The following is a 19,542-nucleotide window of genomic DNA, read 5'->3' on the forward strand; positions in this document are numbered from 1 at the left end:
AAATTCTTTCTAGTATCTAACCTAAACCTCCCCTGGCACAACTTAAGACCATGATAGGTTAGGTGCAGGTGTAAATCAAGCACTCGGTTTCTATTTTAGCACTGCAACCTCATTAAGAAGTTAAAAATTTTCTGGCCACCGGAACATCCCGCTTGTGTTCCAGTTTCAAAAAAGCTTGGAAATGCCTTATTTACCAACTTTTCTTTCTCCTCTTACCTTCCCAGTTTGCGGGCCAAACGTCGACATTCGCAATGATATCCACGAGCTCAAGCGCCTGGAGAACTGTACGGTGATCGAGGGGTTCCTGCAGATCCTGCTCATCTCCAAGGCAGAGGATTACCGCAACTTCCGCTTCCCAAAGCTCACCGTCATCACGGACTACCTGCTGCTGTTCCGCGTGGCGGGCCTGGAAAGCCTCAGTGATCTCTTCCCCAACCTCACCGTCATCCGGGGCAGGAACCTCTTCTACAACTATGCCTTGGTGATCTTTGAAATGACAAATCTCAAAGAGATCGGGCTCCACAACCTGAGGAACATCACCCGCGGCGCCATTCGCATCGAGAAGAACTCGGACCTGTGTTACCTCTCCACGGTGGACTGGTCTCTCATCCTAGATGCGGTGTCCAATAACTACATCGTTGGGAATAAACCTCCAAAGGAATGTGGGGACTTGTGCCCGGGAACGATGGAAGAGAAGCCGCTGTGCGAGAAGACATCCATTAACAATGAGTACAACTACCGCTGCTGGACCACCAACCACTGCCAGAAAAGTAAGATCTCAGTAGCTACTGTGTTTTTGTTACCTCTCCTTGAAGTGAAGGTTTAATTTTGTGGGTTTATTTTAAGCTCTTTAGCAACTGAAGCTTTTGCTCTAGTTGTGTATAGTTAACGTGAGTTACCCACTTACCACACAAATAGATTCCTCCCCAACCAGTAAAGGCTCATCTAACTTGGTTTAAAAAGCAAAACAAAACAAATCAACCACTGTAAACCCCAAACCCAACAAACTCCCTGAATTAATTCCCCGTGGAAAAGATGAAAAGTGTAAGTATAGAACTAAAGCCATTATAGCAAAGCTGGAGCCAGTTTTAGCTCCCTTGAGGACTTTGGCAGGAGGTGGCCATCGAGTGCCATCACCTCCTTGCTAGAGGGACATTCTGTGCGTGCCAGAGCCATTGCTGTAATGGAGCTGTTGACTGGACTTTGACTGTTCTTTGCTTCCCTTGGATGCACCCTCTGAAATCCCTGTAACGGTAAATTCTTTACATAAGAACTTGTTTACTGGCATCAGTTTGTGGAGTACAGTCTGCAAAGAGTCAGTGGACATCGTGGCTCCTGACAAAATCATCCCTGCCTGTTTTGTACTTGTCTTTCTGATAGCACAGTATTAGCAAAAACAAAACCTGATCTCTTCTCGCTTTTTAAAAATAGAGTAAACAAGCACATAGTTTACTCAGATAACACGATTCCATGGCAGGCTTTTTGAGTTCATCCTGGAACTTTAGGAAAGCTGAGCCCTGCAGTAGCAGTAGGGCTTAATTACAGGCAGTCGTCACTGTGCCTAAATTCCACATGGCATCTTGACCAAAGCTGCCATAGTGACAGGAAACACCACAGGGTGAGAGAAAACAGGACCAGTATAATTCAGGTTACCTTCATTTGGGGTTGTTGATTTTTCTAAAGTGGCTCATCAGTTGCTTGTGAAGCCCTCCTCATGTTCAATTAGAACTGCAATTAAAGCAGCTTGTAGGGCAGTTTCAGTCAACACATGCCAAAAATACCTCTGGAAAAAGGCATTTGGAGTATGTGCTTTTATCAATACTTACAGGAAATAAAGTTAGTTTTTTAAACAAAGGCAAGAAAACCCCCTCAGCCTGTTACTGGGAGACTTTGTGCTTTGTCCAGGGTGAGGGGAGTGTTGTTGTGAAACGTTAGGCTTCCTCAGGCCAAATTTATGTCTTCATTAACAGACTTAACTGTTGTCTACAGAGGGTGACCAAGGTGATTCCTGTGCAACCTCGGTGCCTTCAGTGGTTTGAATGGATGTAACCAGAGCGTATTTAATGAGATATAAGGACTTAACTTGCTTTCTGTTGTGTGCTCTGGCTGTTTGGAGTAGACAGAAGTAATGTGCAAAAAACCCCTTTTGGCTTCTAGGGGAATGTTAAAATAATTTGGATCCCAAATGCACATGAGAAGAAATCTGTTTAAATAAAATGAGGTCACAGTTAGACTGTGATAGCAAGACTTTGAAGGCACGGGTGTAGATAACATTTTTTTTTTTTCCCCCTATATGCTTTCATCTCCTTTCGTGGGAGATTGTGAAGAAGAAAGCAAGTATTGGAAACGAGCCTTGAAAGGCTTGTTATGAGCATTACACTGTGGAAAAACCATCAGGTTTAGAGTATCTTAAGGTGCAGAGGGTATAAAGAAATTATTAAGTTCTAATCAATAAAAGGAGGGAGAAAATTTGGACCTGTTTTAATTTGTTTGTTGTGATAAGCCACTGACTTGGAGGATGAGGACTTTAAATTTGCTGGCCATTCATCTAAAAAAGAAAACAACCCCAAAGTACTCCTGTTCTGAAGGAAAAGAAGGGAGGTATAAATGTGCAGTTGCTCCAAAGGAAGCTTTTTGTCTCTCCTGTTAGATTGCTTGGGTGCTTTGGCACTGAACTCCTGATCTGGAGAGGACTCTTGCAGTACAAAATCACCCCAGACGTGAAAAAGAATAGAAGCAAGGACTTGTCACTTCCTGAGTGTTTCAGTCTGCATTTTCCTACCAGTAGAGATATGACACCTCTGTTATTTTCCAGGGAATATTTTTCTAGTGTAGTATCTAATTTAACCCTGACATTCTCCTTGTGCGTCACAGTCATGTTAAGCTGAAAATGTTGTCTGTCACTCAGGGTTCCTCCATGCCTTTTTATTTTCCTTTGCTCTGGCTCTGTGGAGGAGTGTGTATTAAATCTCTCTTGTCCTTGTTTAGGTTTTTACGCTGAAAGATCTGAAGTTGGTGGGTAAATGCTGTGTGGGAACACTCGGTACTTTAAGTAGCCTGGCTTCTGTTTAATTTTGCCGTTGAGTGGAAGTTGTTTTTTTCCTTCTTTTTCTCGCTCACAAACGAAGGAAGAAGCTTCTGCTTCCTTCAATATAACTTGTGCAGGAACAATGTGGAGGGAGAAGGGAGGGAAGGATATGCTGTGTTTGACTTAAAATAATCCATGGACATTTGTATAGAAGAGGGAGCCACAAAGCAACTGTAACTTCAATTTGTTTTTTATATTTAAGGTTGAGCATAAAGCGTCAGCAGCTTTGCTGCCAGTTTGGTTGCCCTGGTTTCTGTGTAGTGTACATTCCTTTACCTTGGAGTGCCCCAAGGCAGCAACAATACTAGTTTGCTCTCTTTGGAGCTGCAGCACGTTGTGTTGGGCTTGGCACGCTCTCATCTCTCTGACTTGCACCTACTTTTGTTTTGGTGTATCAAATACCAGCTGTACCTCCTTGGAGCTGCAGGTCCACGTAGAAGAACCCTTCAAGATAAAAGGAGAGGACTGAAGTTGCTTGTTTGCAGCAGGAGTTGTGCTTTGGGGCACAGGTGGAGACAGAAAAGACAAAAACTGAGCGTCCAGACAGACAAATAAGATTATGGCCTTCTGTGTTTTTCTTTTTTTCTGGCAGTTGTGGCTGCTGGAAAGGCTTCTGGAAGCTGCCTGCACCTTGCTCAGGGATTGGTGTGAGAACCAGAAAAACTGTGTCTGATGACACATTCGCTTTGCCTGTCCAGTGGTCTGCTGTAAAGAAAACTTGGGTTGTTTTCTATATTCCTATTGCTGATGACTAAGTTTTGAGGTCTGTTCCCTTGGTCACTTAGGCCTTTCCAAGCCTGCAGACAGCAACTGTAAATTATACCCTTGAAAGCCTGCCTGGAAGTTCAAGATCCCTTGTCCACCATAACCCTTGTGCTCTTTTTCAAGCAAGTCCAGCTAACGCTTCCTAAAACACTTCTGGGATTGCTGGGGCCATAAGAAATGAACTGGGTAAACTCCTTATTTGGGAAAGTAATAGCAAACCCAGCAGTTAGCTGTATATGTGATATACGGTGTTCGGGTGGGGTTTTTTTTTGTTGTGTCTTTTAAACTTCACCTGAACTGGGGGACAGTGGACAAATAATTAAGTTGGAGATGCTCTCTGTCAAGTATTAGATGAATTGCTTCCTTTCATACTCAGAGAAAAGAAAGATGAGGGATCTGGTTCGGGGGGGCACAGTCTGGGTCCTCCCCTTGTGAGAGAGCAAATTATAGCTCCCCTATTCCCCAAAGGGGGTGGATTAGCCATGCTTCCTGTAAAAGCAATGATGGTGAGTATCTGAAATGCACGAGGGAGCTTTAAGATTAGATTTGCCACTGGCATAAAAAAAAGGAGGTGTAAATTGGCCTTGTAGAGAGAACATGGATTGGGGCTGTGAGCGCTTGGTTCAGAACATACGAATGTGACATAAGAAACAATAGCTCACGTAGACCCTGCTTCCAGAACAACAGGAGAAAACTTCAGCTTCCCAGTGTGTGAAACTGAGGACCATGGCAAAGGCATGTGAGGATTTGGAGGCTGATAAAGAAGCAGATGGCAGCTGAGCACAAAGTGTTTTTAATGAAAATGTATCCCTATTCCTTTCTGAATTGGTTTGACAATGGCCCGAAAAGATATCCGGTGTGTGAGGAGCGGGAGGGAGGGAATGACAGTGAGTGGGAAGAGCGGTCCATATGTGCCTTCTACTAAAATGTTTAAACATATGGAGACAGTAACATGATGTATTCTCACAAATATTCGGGATCTGCTCCTGTTTGTTTACACGGAGCTCAGCGGATAATGCAGTTGAGTGGTATCGGTTGACATGGCTCCATTGACTTGTGCAGCGCTCACAGTGTGTGCCAGCTGGGAATCTGCTCCCTGTTCATTCAGCAGAGTAGTGGGGAAAACCATGTGCTGGACTTTTTTTTCCTCCCCTGCTCTCTTTCTTGTTTTCCCCTCTCTGAGGAGTATTCAGTGTATTCCCCTGTCCTTTAGAAATACTGAACATACGTGAACATGAGGAGAGGGGAAGAAGTTGGGACCCAGAGATGCTGAATCAAATTACTCTTACACTGCTTTAAATTACATTCGCATGCTTTTTTTTCCCTGTTTGCTGCTTCCTTTAAACTTTCTATTTGTTTTTTTCCTTAAACCCTGAAATATAGTAGATATTGTGTATATCACAACATACTTTAAGTTTTGCTCTTTCATAAACAAATTAGATGTGGTGTAATGTGAAGCTGATCTATGTAACACCAATCCTACCTTTGTTGGTTTAAAAAAAATAAGTAACATAAAAACCTGACCGTATTTTGAAATGGACAGGTTGTTTGTTGGTTGTGTTTGGTTGGTATGCAAACTCTCCAGCAAATAAACATCATCTGAAAGGAAAAAACAGACCAAAAAAAAAATAATTGTAAAAGGCACAGTTGGTGTCACTGAGTTAGAAAAATCTGGAGCACGTTAAAAAAAATTTGTTAGTGTTTTCCTTCTGAATGAAGTTTTTTGCTGACTTTCGCTCCCCTCCTGAGAAGTCTGCTCTCCAGCCAGAGGTTTCCCAGAATTTTTATTATGGCTGTGAGAGCATATTTAATTAGTAAGCTGGAATGGCCACAGAGCAGTTTAGGCCAATCTGCAGTTAATTACTGTAGCAGTGGTTTATATTCTGAGAAAAGGGCTAAAATTAAACAAATGTATACTTGCCATTTTTCTTTGTTCTGTTGTGAAATGCCATAACCTGGGAAGGATGACTTGAATCTTGCAGCCTGCACTAGTCACTGGAAACTAAGTGCTAATGTTGAGTACTCACCTTGGCTTCCTGGTTTCTTTTGGCATAAAGGTTTGTAGAGGACTGTTTGCTTTGAGAGGTCTTTAAGTTGGGGAGTTTTACTTTCCAGTATTGAGACACGATGCAGTAAACTTGGTCCACTGCTGACACTTTGCTACACGCTTGGAAAAAAAAAAACGTCGACTAACAAACTTCTAAAAATACTTTAAAAAAATTAGAAGTTTTCTCCATGTTTTGGAATAAAGAATTACGAAAAGTTTGAAGTGTTCTTCAAGGGTTTTGAAAATTCCTTGTGTCTTTCCTACTCACAGGTCAACACACACACTTTCATCTTAAGAAGACATTGTATTTTATGCTTTCTTTGACTTGCTTTGTCTTTGTCAGTCCAGAGGTGTTTCTGGTCACCAAGTGATGTGTAGCCACGTTCTCTGCTGTTGGAGAAATTTATTTCTTTTATTGTCATCTCTGCTGATGGGAAGGGGTAATCCATGTGTTGTGGAATGATACAGTAAATGTTGCCCTGATTTCAGTGGCACTACCATTCCTTGTAAGTGATGGGGTGGTTAAATGAGTGTACCCAGTTACTCTGAGTAATATAAACTCTGTTTTACATGGAGACCATTCTGATGGATGTGCTTGAATTGTCTCTTGCCAAGAAACCGTTTCACCATCAGAAGAAAAACTGCAGAAATATAACTGGAGGTCACTGATAGGAAATGGGAATTCCCTGGTTTTCTGGGTTGCATGTGTGTTAATTCCTCAGTTGTTTCCCTGATGCTGGGTGGTAAAGGGTGGGGAAGAAAAAGAGTGCCAGTCCTTCCTACAGGAAGATCCCAAAGCATCCCCAGATATCACACTGTGCGTGACAACCTTCCAGTGTGTAGTGCTTGGAAAGAAGTCCTGGTCTAACCTCCCATTGTAGGGAGGCTCATGGGAGAAGGGAATGACTCTGTAGCCTAAGGGGCCTGAGGTTGTGGAGCAGAGGGCAGAGGAGCTGATGTGTGCGACTCAGTGAGGATTTCTAAGATGTTGTTTATTTATTTCAAAGTTAAAAAGTAACTTTGTTACTTTAAAATCTCAGTAACATCCTGAAGGTACTTGCAGAGTGCTGTGTGTTAGTGATGGTTCAGAGATGTGATAATCTGGTGCTGGCTGGAGTCAGAAACAGAACACTTTTGGTTTTACTTCTGCAATACTTTACTGTTCTTGGCAGCTTGCTTTCATCCCAGAGCAGGGTGAGGGTGATACCTTCTTTACAGAATTTTTTGGTTCACCTTCCTGTGCAGCAGAGCCGCGTTAAATCTGTGCAATTAAAGACACACCTAAACTTGAACCAAAGCTTTGATTAACGTGCTTAATGTGCATTTCCAGGTCCCATTGATACATATTAGACAAATGTTTGATAATAGAATAGACAATTGTATTGGATGGTTAATTAGATCTAATGTAAGGCTTTAATTTTATGATGAATTTGCAAAACAGCTGGGAGCTGGGAATAGCTAGCAGTGTTATAGGGAAAATGTCAGGGAAATGTCAAGTGTAAAACCAGGAGAAAGCTGTGTTTTTGCTGTGCTCTTGCAAATGTCGCAGGGACAAGGCAAACTCAGCCTGGCTTAGTGTTTCCTGCAGTTCCCTGTGGCTCTTATCCGTGCAAAGAGTCTGGCCTGGAGTGGCTTGTTGGTTTTCCTGGGGATTTCTGTTTTGACAGGTGATGCTCGTGTGGATGTCAAACGAGGGGTGAGCTTGAGCCGCAGTGTTTTTATCCTGGTGGGGGCCCTAAAATGATCTGTCTTCCACCCAGCTGTCCATTTCCATGGAATGTATAGAAATAATCTCTTGTGATGACTGACCTGCAGTTGAATTTGGCTGAAATAGGCTGAAGGAGGTTTGGAGGTGGGTGTGTGAGCCAAGCCACTGAACTTGCCAGCTGACTTTTCCTAGGAAGGAAGGGTAAAACTTAGGTTTAATGCTGGATAGGAATCATATTCTCTAAAACTTTTGAATAGGAAGAACCATTTTTTCCTGTTTTTCCTTCCTCAAACACACATGAATGTAGGAATGAATTGTCCTTAAGCATTTTCATACATTGTTTTTAGGTGGCAAACAAGTTTTTTTGGTGTTCAACAGTCATGAAACAGCCTTTGTGTAGCTCCTTCCCACCAATAGTGGGATTTCCTTCTCAAGTCTGTTTATGGCTCTGAGAATTAACTTTGATAAAAAGATGCTGGGATAATGATATGTTAATACAGACTGTTGAATTGCCTTTTCCTTTGGAGGTGAACTCAGCCTGGTTCAGTTGTGACTGTCTCTTCCTCCCCCTCCCCGGTGCAGTTTGCAGTGTTTGGAATGGAATGTGCATGTGCTCCCAGCCCAGCGCTAAAAATGAGCTAGCAAGGAGTTTGCCCACCATGAAATGGGGAGGGTCTGAGGTGCTTTTTAGAGCTGGAAACCATCCTCTCAGTTTTTTTTGTTTACTGTTTCTTGCTGGGCACAATGAGCGTGTGGTTGGTTACCTGCCCAAAGTACAGTTCCCTGTGCCCCAGCTCATTATTGAGTGTGTCTCTGTAGCCCTTGACAGTGCAGGAGAGAATGAACTCAGCACAGGACTTGAGGATCCCACTTGGAAAGGCTGGGTTTTTTGGGAATTTGGTGGCTGATTTGCACGTTCAGAGGGATTCAGGAGGCAACTCAAAGTTCTCGTGGTTGCCGGTTAAAGTTCAGCTTACGCTCTGAGGTGGATCAAACTTGTTTGTACACCAGTGTGACCCTCCTGATGTGTTTTTTCCTGGTTGCAACACCCTGGGTTAACAGGCTCTTAAGTGTTCCCTCCTTGATAAACACTGCTCCAAAGCTGTCCAGACTCATCTCTTCCCAGCGCACTCATTGTCCCCCCAGTAATGGCTTCTCTAACTTTTTACTCAATTATGGGGTCGGTCTGTCTTAAATCAGGTTTTTTCCCCCCAGTTGATGTGTGAGGGATGTAGATGGATGATTAAAGGTTATAGTTTTGGGAAATGATGCCATTTAGGAAGCACGTTTGAAGTGTTGAGCGCGCGGAGCGAGTCTTTTATATCAACGCGGGCCTCGGGAGAAGGAGATGTTTTTCTGTGTATAGAAACTTCCCGTATAGGATGGCAAGAGGAGGTTGCAGGGGGGTTGCCTGTCTCTTTAAGTGGGTTTATAATTGGCTAGGAATTTTTGTCAGCTTAGTCACTGCAGCATTCAGCGGATGAGGGAAAAAAACCACAGGCCCCAACCGTTACGGCCCTGGATAGGCTCTGTCATCCCAAAGGAATGCATGTGAACAAAACACTTTGTGCGGTGCAACCGTTGGCCTAAACAGTATTGCATTCTTAAAGCAGGCTCTGAGTCACATGGAGCAGATGGATTGTTTCACTAAAATGGAAGTTATGTATCACTGAGCGCTCGGATCGAGCTTTTAAGTGTGGTTCCAATAGGTCACGATGTGTGAGGGTGATGAAGGGGTGCAAGGGGGGGGAAATCAGCTCCTTGTTTTGTGGTTGGAATCGTTTCTGTGGCCTTAAAAAGGTAGGAAAGTGTTTCAGTTTGTTAATTACTGGGCTGGCACACCGGCCTCAAGGGTTCTCTCTAGATTTCAGACAAGTCTTAATTCTGAGGCACTTTATTTCATGCTGCCCAAAGTAATCCAAAGGAACCCCTGTTTTGGGGGGGACAAGGAGGGGAAAAAACCCCAAACTAAACCCCAAACCTGTTGGCTTTTCTCCCAGTGAGACCAGCTGCTCCAGTCTTCCTCCCCACCCTGCCAGGCTTTTGCCCCCAGATCTTCCTTGGAGCCGTTCTCCCCAGAGCCGGGAGTACATTGATTAGTGAGGGAGTAGTTCTGTCTCCCAGGGTGCCTCTATTTGGCTTTATCTTTTCCCTTCGAGGGATTCGGAAGGATCTGATAGGAGCCTTCCCAGTCTCCAGCCTTTAAAGCGTGCAGGGGAGGAGCTGTGACTTCTGGCTAAACTAATTCAGAGCTGTCAACTGGGGTGGTTTTTTAAGTTTTTTGTTTTTTTTTTTCCCTTCCTGTTTTATGGGGAATCCTCTTTAAGGAGTGCTCTAGGATTTAGTGGAAAACCTGGCCTCCAGTTGGTCGATATTGACAACTGCTGTCACTTGGCAGCCTGTGGCTGGTGGGAGAGCAGCGAGTTTGGAGGTTTTAATCCGGTTATCACCAAGGCAGGTGTTTCGGAATTAGTGCCTCCCCCTGTAGTATTAATTGAATCTTAAATCATTACAGCACAAAGGGGAAACATTGACTGAATTCCCTTCCATCTCTGGAGCTTTCCTCGTGAAGGCAGCACATGAATAGGGGCTCTCTGTTAGGGGAGATGGTTCTCTTTCCAAGTGCCTGGTGAAGGGTGTTTGGCAGAATCAGAACTGACTGGTCCACGTGAAGCGCTACATGCAGAACCCAAATTGCAGTGAGTCACTGTCTGCTCTGTCTTTTGTGATCTGAGAGTCTGGGATAAAGTACTGCAGTGGGTGTTAACAGATAAAACCAGTATGCAAATCCTTAATTAAGAGATGAAGGCTTCTTCCTCTTCCACTCGCTGCAGTTGTTTGTCTGTGTGCATCTGTTTCTCTTCTGGAGAAAAGAAATTAAAATAATCAGTAATACCTTGCACCAGGAGATGAAGAGAGTGGTGGCAGGGAAAACAAATACTGCTTCCAGCGAACCAGCTGTAGAGAGATTTTAAATTCAAGGGCTGCTTTAGGATATCAAGTGGTTTACAGGAGAATATAAGTAATTGGAATTTATCTTACAGATGAAAAAAATCATAGTCTTCCCAGGCAAAAAAAATACTCTTTTCTGCCCTTAGGGTGCTTCTTTGAATGGTTAGAATTGTCTACACCTGGCAGATGATCTTTTAAGGAGAAAAGTGAAGTAGAGGTGTTGAGAGGGCATTTTTGGAGTGGGGGATGCAGTGGAAATCTTTCAGCTTGGCAGTGCCTGGTGACAGGGCAGGCCACTGAAGGCTGTGGTGATCACAGGTACCAGCCTCAGCTTCTTGCCTCTAAAAGGAACATTTTGCTCTGTGAATTGGCATTGATGTTTTAATCATGTCACTGTTTTAATCATACTGGGATCTGTGTGTGTACCTGTCCTGTGCTGTTCATGCTCTGGATTTTGGATACGGTGTCCATGTGCTTTCAGGTTATAAAGTCAACATCATGCATGTAGTAGTACCTGAAAACCTCAAGCTGTGCAGCTTTCTCACTCTTCTTGTCTCCTTACTAAGTGTTTATTGGAGTGGCAGCCGGCCTGGGATGAGGGAGGAGGAGGAAACACCATTCCCCAAGACGGGGCTCACCCATCTCCATAAATGGTGCAGAGCTCCCTGTGGATCTTCCAGGAGAGGCCCTTGTTTACAGTGAATGTGCTGTGGTGGGGTTACTTCAATGACATTGCAGAGCAAGAGGCAAAATCATTTGCTTTTGTGGGTGTGCTGAGTGGGCTGCATGATCTGACCTGCATGTGAGGGTGCTGTCTGGACAAGGAACATCATGAGCAAGTGGACAGCTATTTTGCAATGTTATCCTGCTCATTCTTCCAGTATCCAGGAGACACTGGAATTGGTGCAAATAACTGTGCCGTGCCTGGTTAAACACAGTGCCCTAAAGCAGGAGTTAAAGAACCCCTCAAAGGACAAATCCCCACCCTCAAATCTTACAGTAAAGGAAAGGAGTTTCCTCCCAGCTTGTGTTCCCAGCAACAGCAGCAGGTGTGGCAGTAACTTGCCTGGTTCTCCTGTCTTCCTTTCCAGGCCTCTGCCTTTGCTGTTCTCCCCTTCCAGCATGGGTTTGGGAATCTGGGAGCCTTCCCTTTGCCTGCCTGGCCCTTACTGCTGTTCTCTGCAGCAGCAGCAGCACAGAAATGATGTGCCTGTCCAGTCCATTCTGCTGCTGCTTGGTAAACTAATGAGCAGAGGCACTGCAGCTGCCAGGAGGAATTCCTTTCCAGCAGTTCTGCGAGAAAAGTCAGCAGGATTAGGGCCTGGTTCAAACTTGATTGTTCAGCATATCTGCTATGCAAACCATTTGGATGAGGGAGAGAGCAACCAGAGTGGCAACCAACTTTGCTTGAGGCAGAAACGAGCTGTGGGAACAAGGAGGAGACTGTCTTGTCTTTATAAACTGTAGTGCTGCTTAGAGCATTTTGGTGTGTTTGACTACAGACATATATGTATATGTATTTTTTTTTTTTCCTCTTCTCTGGAACAACACCCCAAGTTAGTGTCTGTCCTGGCTTAGAGGAAACAATTATTTCAAAAGCCTTTCTTAATAGCTCTCCTAATCACCTTGTGAGCTGCTCTGATGTTTTGCTGTTTGGATGTGCCTGCTCGTGCCAGATCGTGCACTGGATCTCACAGTTCTGGAGCACCTACTTAGTTATCTATCTAGGCAGGGAGCATTAGGGCACCTCCCAAGTATTTAAAAATAGAAATAAACATCTCCTGCTCTCTCTTCCTTCCCTGATTAAATTTATAGGGTTTGTGTTGGGCTTGTTTTGGTTTGTGTGGGTGAGTGGGTGTGTCTTGTGGATGAAGAATTAATTGTGAGGGAGCTGGAGTCAAAGGAATATGTTTGTACGTTAGTTTGGAAGCTGCGAGGTCTTTGGTCATTTTGCTTTATTGAGTCACTTTACACGAAGGTTCTGCTTTCTATGCTTTCAACTTTATTTTGGGGGTTTTTTTTTTTTGGGTTCCAGTGACTGTGTAGTGACCTGCTGCTGCAGTGGGAAGCTGCAGTCCCAGCAGTGGGAGGTGATCTCTTGGGCCACTGCCATGAAGCATTTGAGGTATCTGGAGACAGACCTGGAGTTGCGGGTACAGAAGGTAGATTTTGTCATGGTGCTGTTGGAAAGACATTCTGGAAGCAGGAACTTTCTAGGATATGGCTGTTAAAGTGTAGTGACTGTAATACCAACAGAGGAGGAGTCTGTAGATGTGATTACAGTACTGTGTCCTTGAGTAAAATTAGGTGAAGGAGGTATTCCACTCTTCTTTAATTTTCTTGTTAAGTGCTTTGTTGTGCTGGTAATTTTTTTCCATTCTTGTGAAGCAGGTGTGGTTTAACCTACCTACATGCTGCAGTAATAAACACTGAGTGTTGTGTGTAATACATGGAAAATAAGATTAGCAGAAATAATAAAAACACGGTGTTTGTGCTGCTGCAGATGCGAGAGCTAATGGGACAGCCAGGGGCAAGTGATGAACCAGTTAAACAGGGACCAGGCACTCTGGTTTAGCAAGCCCTTCTCTTCTGAACACAACCATGGCTACAAGTTAGACTGTGATTACAAACTTGTTTGTTTGACTTTGCCTCAGTGCTCTCTGAGCCAAGCTGCCTTAATTATATGAGGGAATTGCTTCTCAAAATGACTTCCAGATAAATCATTATCTGTACTTGAATGACTCTTACATCTCTAGCAGTCTTGTCTCCAGGTGAGGAAAGTATTCCTGAGGGTCTCTTCTGTGTGCATTTCCTTGGGAAGGCCTCTATTGACATGTTTCAGTCAGTTTTCTCGCTACCTATTGCACGGGACTAGGGAAGAAAATAGTCATTGTAGAGAAAACTGTTTTGGGCCAGATGGTCTGTTTTATGGCATGGAACATAGAGGGCTGTTTGATTTCTTACATCCTTTACTCCTGCCACTTCAGGCTGTGCCTGGAGGGGACAAAGTGTTTGGTATCTCGAGTCACAGTGGCGCAGCTCTCAGCAGCTGAAGGTAAAGCTTAGACTGAGATGGGTTTGAGAGGCCCGTCCTCACCCAGGGAACTTTGATCAAGGAAGCATCTCTTGTTCCTGTCATGTTCTTACCCTCTGGACATTCTGCCAAAACAGGTTTGCAAACTAGGGCTTCTAAATTAATGCTGAGTATTTTGCTCTGAATGCTTCATGCCCCATCCTAGGACAATATTGATAAAATAAAAGGCATCCTCCAATTTATTGGAAGGACTTTTGTATGTGTATCAACTTTCTGTCACTGACAGAACTGTCCTGCAGCCTTGCCACTTATTTTTTTTTTAATCTTGTTTCCTACTCCTTGTGTCATAAGTGTGGGGTTTTTTCCATGAAGCAGTGGGGTCATGTTGTAATGTAATATTTGGATTCTCATTTTAACGATTTACATGCACTATCAACATTTCCTGTGAATAAAACAAAAGAAAGATGAGATTTGGGTTTGTCAGTGAGGTACTGATTGATTTGATTTCTCTTAAGAAGTGTTCTGGTCCCGGGCTCTCTGATGGGTGGTCTGACAGCTGAAATGGAAGGTGCCTGAAACCAGTAGTCCTGTTTGAAAATCTAGGCCAGAGGATTTTGCCAAGTGTAAACATTGTCTCATGGTGTGAAAAACAACCAAACAATTTTGGTTCATTAATATAATTTACTTGAAGACAGACAATGCACTTGACATGGCTGTTTATACCCGAGTTTTTGTGCCATTCATATATCTGATTGGTTTTTAAATGGGTTGGTTTAGAGCAGGCCAACCAGAAGTGGCTTTTATAATCCATAGTAGTAATTCCTAGATTCTACAATTACACTGGATTTATTTATTTAAGCAGGCACCTTATAATTAATCTTCAGTTGGCTTTGACAGCAGTTTCATTGGGCCTTTCCATTGCTTTTTTTTTTTCTTGGATAAGCCTGAAAGTCAGAGAGCCTTTGATTATTGCAGCTATTTCTGCAGGTAGCTGGAAAAAATCCCTGGCTTAAATGTGGAATTGAGTTCCATTCTGTCCCTGTTGGAGCCAAAGGTGGGCAAACATAGGGATTTCACTGTGTTCCATGGCAGAAGTTCCAAAACCAGCCTCTGGATCTTAGTGATCTGCCCTGGAAGCAGAGGGAGGAGGGAAAGATGCTGAATGTGTGTCCCAGCAGGGAGTGATCTCCTTCCTTTCCACCTCCCACATGTACCTGAACAGCACCTGAGCTGGGTCTGGCTCGTGCTGCTGCTCCCAAATCTGTGTTTAAAATGTCAGTCTCTTCAGTCTCTCCCCGTGTGTGAATCCCCCTTGGATTCTGGGGGCTCGGAGCAGTCTCCCCCCTCCTGGGTCACGTGGCTGTAGTTGGGTTTGTGGGATCTCCCCAGCCCCGTGTGTTCCCCAGGGTTTGTTGTTGTCAGACCTCATTTTACCCCCCACGCCCTTCATCCTCTTTTGTTAATCCATGAGTTTTGGGAATGTCTGAATAGTGTTTATTGCTTTTATTGTTTGGGTGGGAAAATGGCCATGGAGCTTTGATTGTTTTATGGCAGGGGAAAGGCCTTGTGGAACCCCAGGCACTTTGTTGGTTGTTTTTTTTTTTTTATTTTATTTTTTTTATTTAACCCCAACAAGGAGTGCAGAAAAGTAACCAGTAATTTAATTGTAAGTGAAGAATCTCTTGCTGGTTATAGCCCAGGGACATGTTTTATTCGAGTCCAAAAATCAACCAGAAAATAAATTTAATTACTTTCTAATATGTCTTGTTAAAGCATGGATCGGTCTGTGCTGCAAATGAGCTCTGGAGGTTCTGGTGAGAGGGAATGCAGACTCCAGTTTTGATGGGAGATTAAATGCTGGATGTCAGCGCTTTCTCTGATAACAATGTTGTTGAGAACAGCTCTGGCACACCAGATTCCCCGGCATGCCTGGAGCTTGCCGTGGAAGTTAACTCGGGACTCCAGCTTGTTTTGTCATGCCTCATTTGGAAAGTTTGGATTTCAGAAGGGGGGAAATAAAGCTGCCTGCTTTTAGCATCTAAAACAAAAGCGTGGAAAGCTGGAGTGGCTGATTTCGAAGCTTGGGAGAGAAGCCTCACATGTCTTTCTTCAAAGAATAACTTAGTTTTATCTTGTTGTATCTTTTAAAAGCTCGATCATTAGATCATTGCTATCATTAAAACATTAACAGACAAATGATGAATGTCTTGCCTTGCTTTGCTATATTTTTTTATTGGGTTGTTTATTTTGGGTTTAGTTGTTTGTTTGTTTTTTTTAAAAGATACTTTTCTGCCAGACGAAGCCCTTTCTCCCAGCACATTTGATGTGTATTAAATGTATTAGTTTTAGAAAGATACTGAGCAGTGCTCCTTATGCTCTGTGTTCTTTTCCTGTGGGTTAAGGGAAAAATTATTGAATAATTTACTGTGTTCCAAACAGTTTAAAATTAAATGTTTGCAGACACTTTGTGTCTCTGTTAATTTATGTGCTAAACACTGTTGATAATGACGGGAAACATGTCAGCTGAATGTTTTCTGTATACAGGGTTTAAATCGTAGTGACTGTCCCTGGTGAGAGAAGTAAGGTAATTTATTACTATTGCTCTCTTCTTAAAATACTTTAAACAATCCCCAAACTGATATTTTGTTCTCTATTTCAGTATTTTTAAACCTTTAATTATATCACAATATTTGGATTAATCTGAGCTTTAGTGTCTGAATTTTGAAGGACTGTACCTGTCCTCTGGTTGGTGCACTGTGTGTGTGTACCTGTGCCACACCTCTGCTCATGGGCAGCTCTGGAAAACGGGTTTGCATTTTAGGGTGTTAGATTGGGCTTGGTTTAGATCTCTCTCCTTGCTTTATGGGACAGTCACTTAAGTTGCAGTGTCTCATCTGCCCCATAAGGAGGATAATCTTATTTACCATGAGCATTGTGATGAACCAATTAATGTTTTTAAGTGGTTGCAGGTACCTTTATAATACAACATAAAAAAATGATGAGCATCTTGCTTGTAAATTTTTGTTGTTTTTTGTTACTACATAACCCTATTTTCTTGTCCTTCCCCAGACCAGTGATGTACAGGACTATATATTACATTCTTCAACTGCTGCTTCTGGAAAAGAAATCTGTTTGGGTGGGAATGCTGGAGTTGTTTGGGAAGCACATGTAAAGCACGTTAAGCAAAAGAGATTTCAGTTCATCACCAGAGTATAACTATCCAACAGGACAACTTAGAGATTGTTCTTCCAGCGTGCTGCTTAAAGAGCTGAGGTGTTATAGAGGAAGGAAAGGAATACCTGTTATTTTTTAACTCCCTGTTTTATGTGTCATTTATCAAAGGCAAGAACAAAATGCATTAAGGGCTTTTTTTTAAGGGAACAGAAATAATCTTTTTAGATAATACTCTGATTACCTTAGTCTTTATCATATCAGTTGATATTGCTCTGTCGCTCCTGGTGGAGAAGTACCTGATGTGAACCAACTATATTGGCTCTGGAAAGCCTGATTTTTAAAGAGTTTTTTAAAATGCATCTCAACAAGAGAGGCCAATGTTACCTGTTAGCAGCTTGAATGAAGCACTGTGTGAATCAAACTCCAGCTCTTCTAAAAGACTGAAAACAAGTAAAGTATCTTATAAATAATTTGTTCGTGGTCCGGCTCTGTTAAAAATTACCTTTTTACTTGTATCTGCATTAACACCAAGACAAATTCCGGGCTCTTTTCTCGTCTCCAAGCCCAGCCTAGTAAGGCAGAAAAGGTTTGCAAGCACTGTGAGTCTGGAATTGTGTAGTCAAGGTGAATGGGAAGGTGAAATCCATTATCTGCTAAAATGCTGGTGCAGGTATGTCTTTGGGAACATGAACTGCTGCGCTGATATTTGCTAAGAAACCTGCAATGTGTGTGCGTCCTGACACTGCCTCTCCTCCTGGGGAGGGGAAATAGGCATTTAAAAAATAACATCTGCCATGACAGCCTAAAATCCCATGCAAATGAACCCTCTTTTTTGAATTTGTGATTGAAATGGGTTTTTTTCACTTTTGTTTACAGTAGTGTAAAAACCGTTCACCTCCTTTTAGTATCTTTATGCAGCCAAGTTCAGTTATGAAGGAATAATGTATATTTGGCCTAGGAAAATAGGTCAGTGCTGTTCTTAAAGTGTGTCTGTAAGCAGTAGTTAGTGGGCAGCCTGCAGAAAGCAGGAGTGACTTCGTTTTGTTGTTTGATAAACACGTCAGCCCTGGCACAGCCCTGGCACAGCCCTGGCACAGCCCTGGCACAGCCCTGGCACAGCCCTGGCACAGCCCTGCCTTGCTGCCTGATCTGGCCTCTCCTGAGGCCACTCCAGACAGCACAAAAAAAAAGCATCATTGAACATGAAAAAAGCATCATTGGACAAATGTGACAGACTAATTTGATCCAGGTATCACTCAGGAATATATTATGTTTTGGTTTTGGTGCATATTTATTTTCATTTTCAAGAAGCGAAACAACACTGATGTGTCTTTCTTATACTCAAGTCACCTGGTATCTAGGAATGTTCTGAGACTTCTAGGAGCAGGACTGTTCTTTGGGGCATTGAAGAAATTGGAAAGGTTTTCCTGTAATAAAATAGGCCTTTAGCAAGCAGAAATTTTATAGAGAGGAGATTGTTTGTTTTAAATGGAACAATTTCCCTCAGGAATAACTGGTTTGTGGGTAGCAAACACAGAAATTTGAATGTTGTGGTGTGAGAATGTTGAAAAGACAGAGGTTTATGTACGTTTTTGAGAGTGAATGTTACCCAAGTTCTTCCTGTAGGATCCTTTCTCAGGAAATAAGGCACGACTTGGAAAGGTAAAGGTCAAGTCACCTGAAATGAGGGAGGTTTAGATCTGCACATCTGGGAGAACATCCCCATCCTGAGGAGCTTTGGCTGTGGGATAATGCTGTTGGAGGGACAGGAGACAAGTTATGCTCATGTAGGAGAAAATGAGATAGAAAATACTTCAATGGCCTGGTCAGATTCACGTGCCTAAGCCGGGACCAGCGAAGGAGGATCACATGCTGCTGGGCTGGTAATCCAGGGAGAAGGTTGTGCCTTCCCAGCTTAGTGCCAATGCCAAGGACATGATGCTCAGTGGGAGTTCCCTCCATGAATTTGCTACACCTGTGGATTTTTGAACTAAAAAGCCTCTTTTGTGCATCTGTTTTATGTGTAACTACAGCCCACGGATGACGAGAAGGTGCCATGGGTTTGTTTCTTGCTCTTTTATTCACCTGCTGGAATTGGGGATTTACTGAAGTGTGGGTGGATAAGTAAGCATTTAATTTGTTGCAACCCGAAGAAAAAGGCAGTAAACTTTAATTCTAAGGAAGCTCAAGTCTTTCAAAGAAATCCTCTGGGGAGTCATCTCTGTGAAGTGCATTGACTGAGCAGCATTGACTCAGTCAGGTTGTGTTTAGAGGAACAAACATGTTTTCCAGGACCCTTGTGATTCAGGATGCTTGTTTACTAAGGCTGTTTTTCCTGGGATTTGGCTCTGCTCTGTCTGGACATAGGGCTGGGAAGCACATGGCTTTTGTGTGGCTCCTAATCCACTGTCTGAGCATCATCCTTTAGTTTAGCACAGGGAAAGCTGACGGAAGCTGAGCCGCAGAGGAGCTGAGCCGGCAGCGTTTCTATCAGTGCACTTCTATCAAGTGAACCCAAGCAAGGAGAGGAACAATGGGATTTTTTTGTAGCACAGAGATGGCAAATAGTTCTGTTCACTGTGGCTTGTGGTTGAGGAGTCGGGTTTGCTGTCCCTGGGTTGTAACTTGGTGTTTCCTTCTTGGCTGACACACATGGACTAAGCTCTTCATCCAGCCTGGCTGCTCTGCCAAAGTCTAGGGCTCGACAGTATTAAACTGTGACCTGCAAAAGTTTACTTAGTAATCTTCCATGTCCTTATTTTACATAGAAGACT

General features: G+C 43.2%; 1 protein-coding gene across 4 annotated transcripts in view; it reads left to right on the forward strand.

The window, feature by feature from the left end:
- The window catches only part of IGF1R (insulin like growth factor 1 receptor), a 172,812-nt gene that overhangs the window by 31,652 nt on the left and 121,618 nt on the right, over positions 1-19,542 (forward strand). For all 4 annotated transcript variants that reach the window (XM_032700642.1, XM_032700641.1, XM_032700640.1 and 1 more), the window contains exon 2: positions 225-770. In XM_032700642.1, the coding sequence (XP_032556533.1) occupies positions 225-770 (546 nt within the window). The remainder of the gene's footprint in view (positions 1-224; positions 771-19,542) is intronic.

The sequence above is a fragment of the Chiroxiphia lanceolata genome, chromosome 12, assembly GCF_009829145.1.
Source record: "Chiroxiphia lanceolata isolate bChiLan1 chromosome 12, bChiLan1.pri, whole genome shotgun sequence".
NCBI classification, from domain to species: domain Eukaryota; kingdom Metazoa; phylum Chordata; class Aves; order Passeriformes; family Pipridae; genus Chiroxiphia; species Chiroxiphia lanceolata.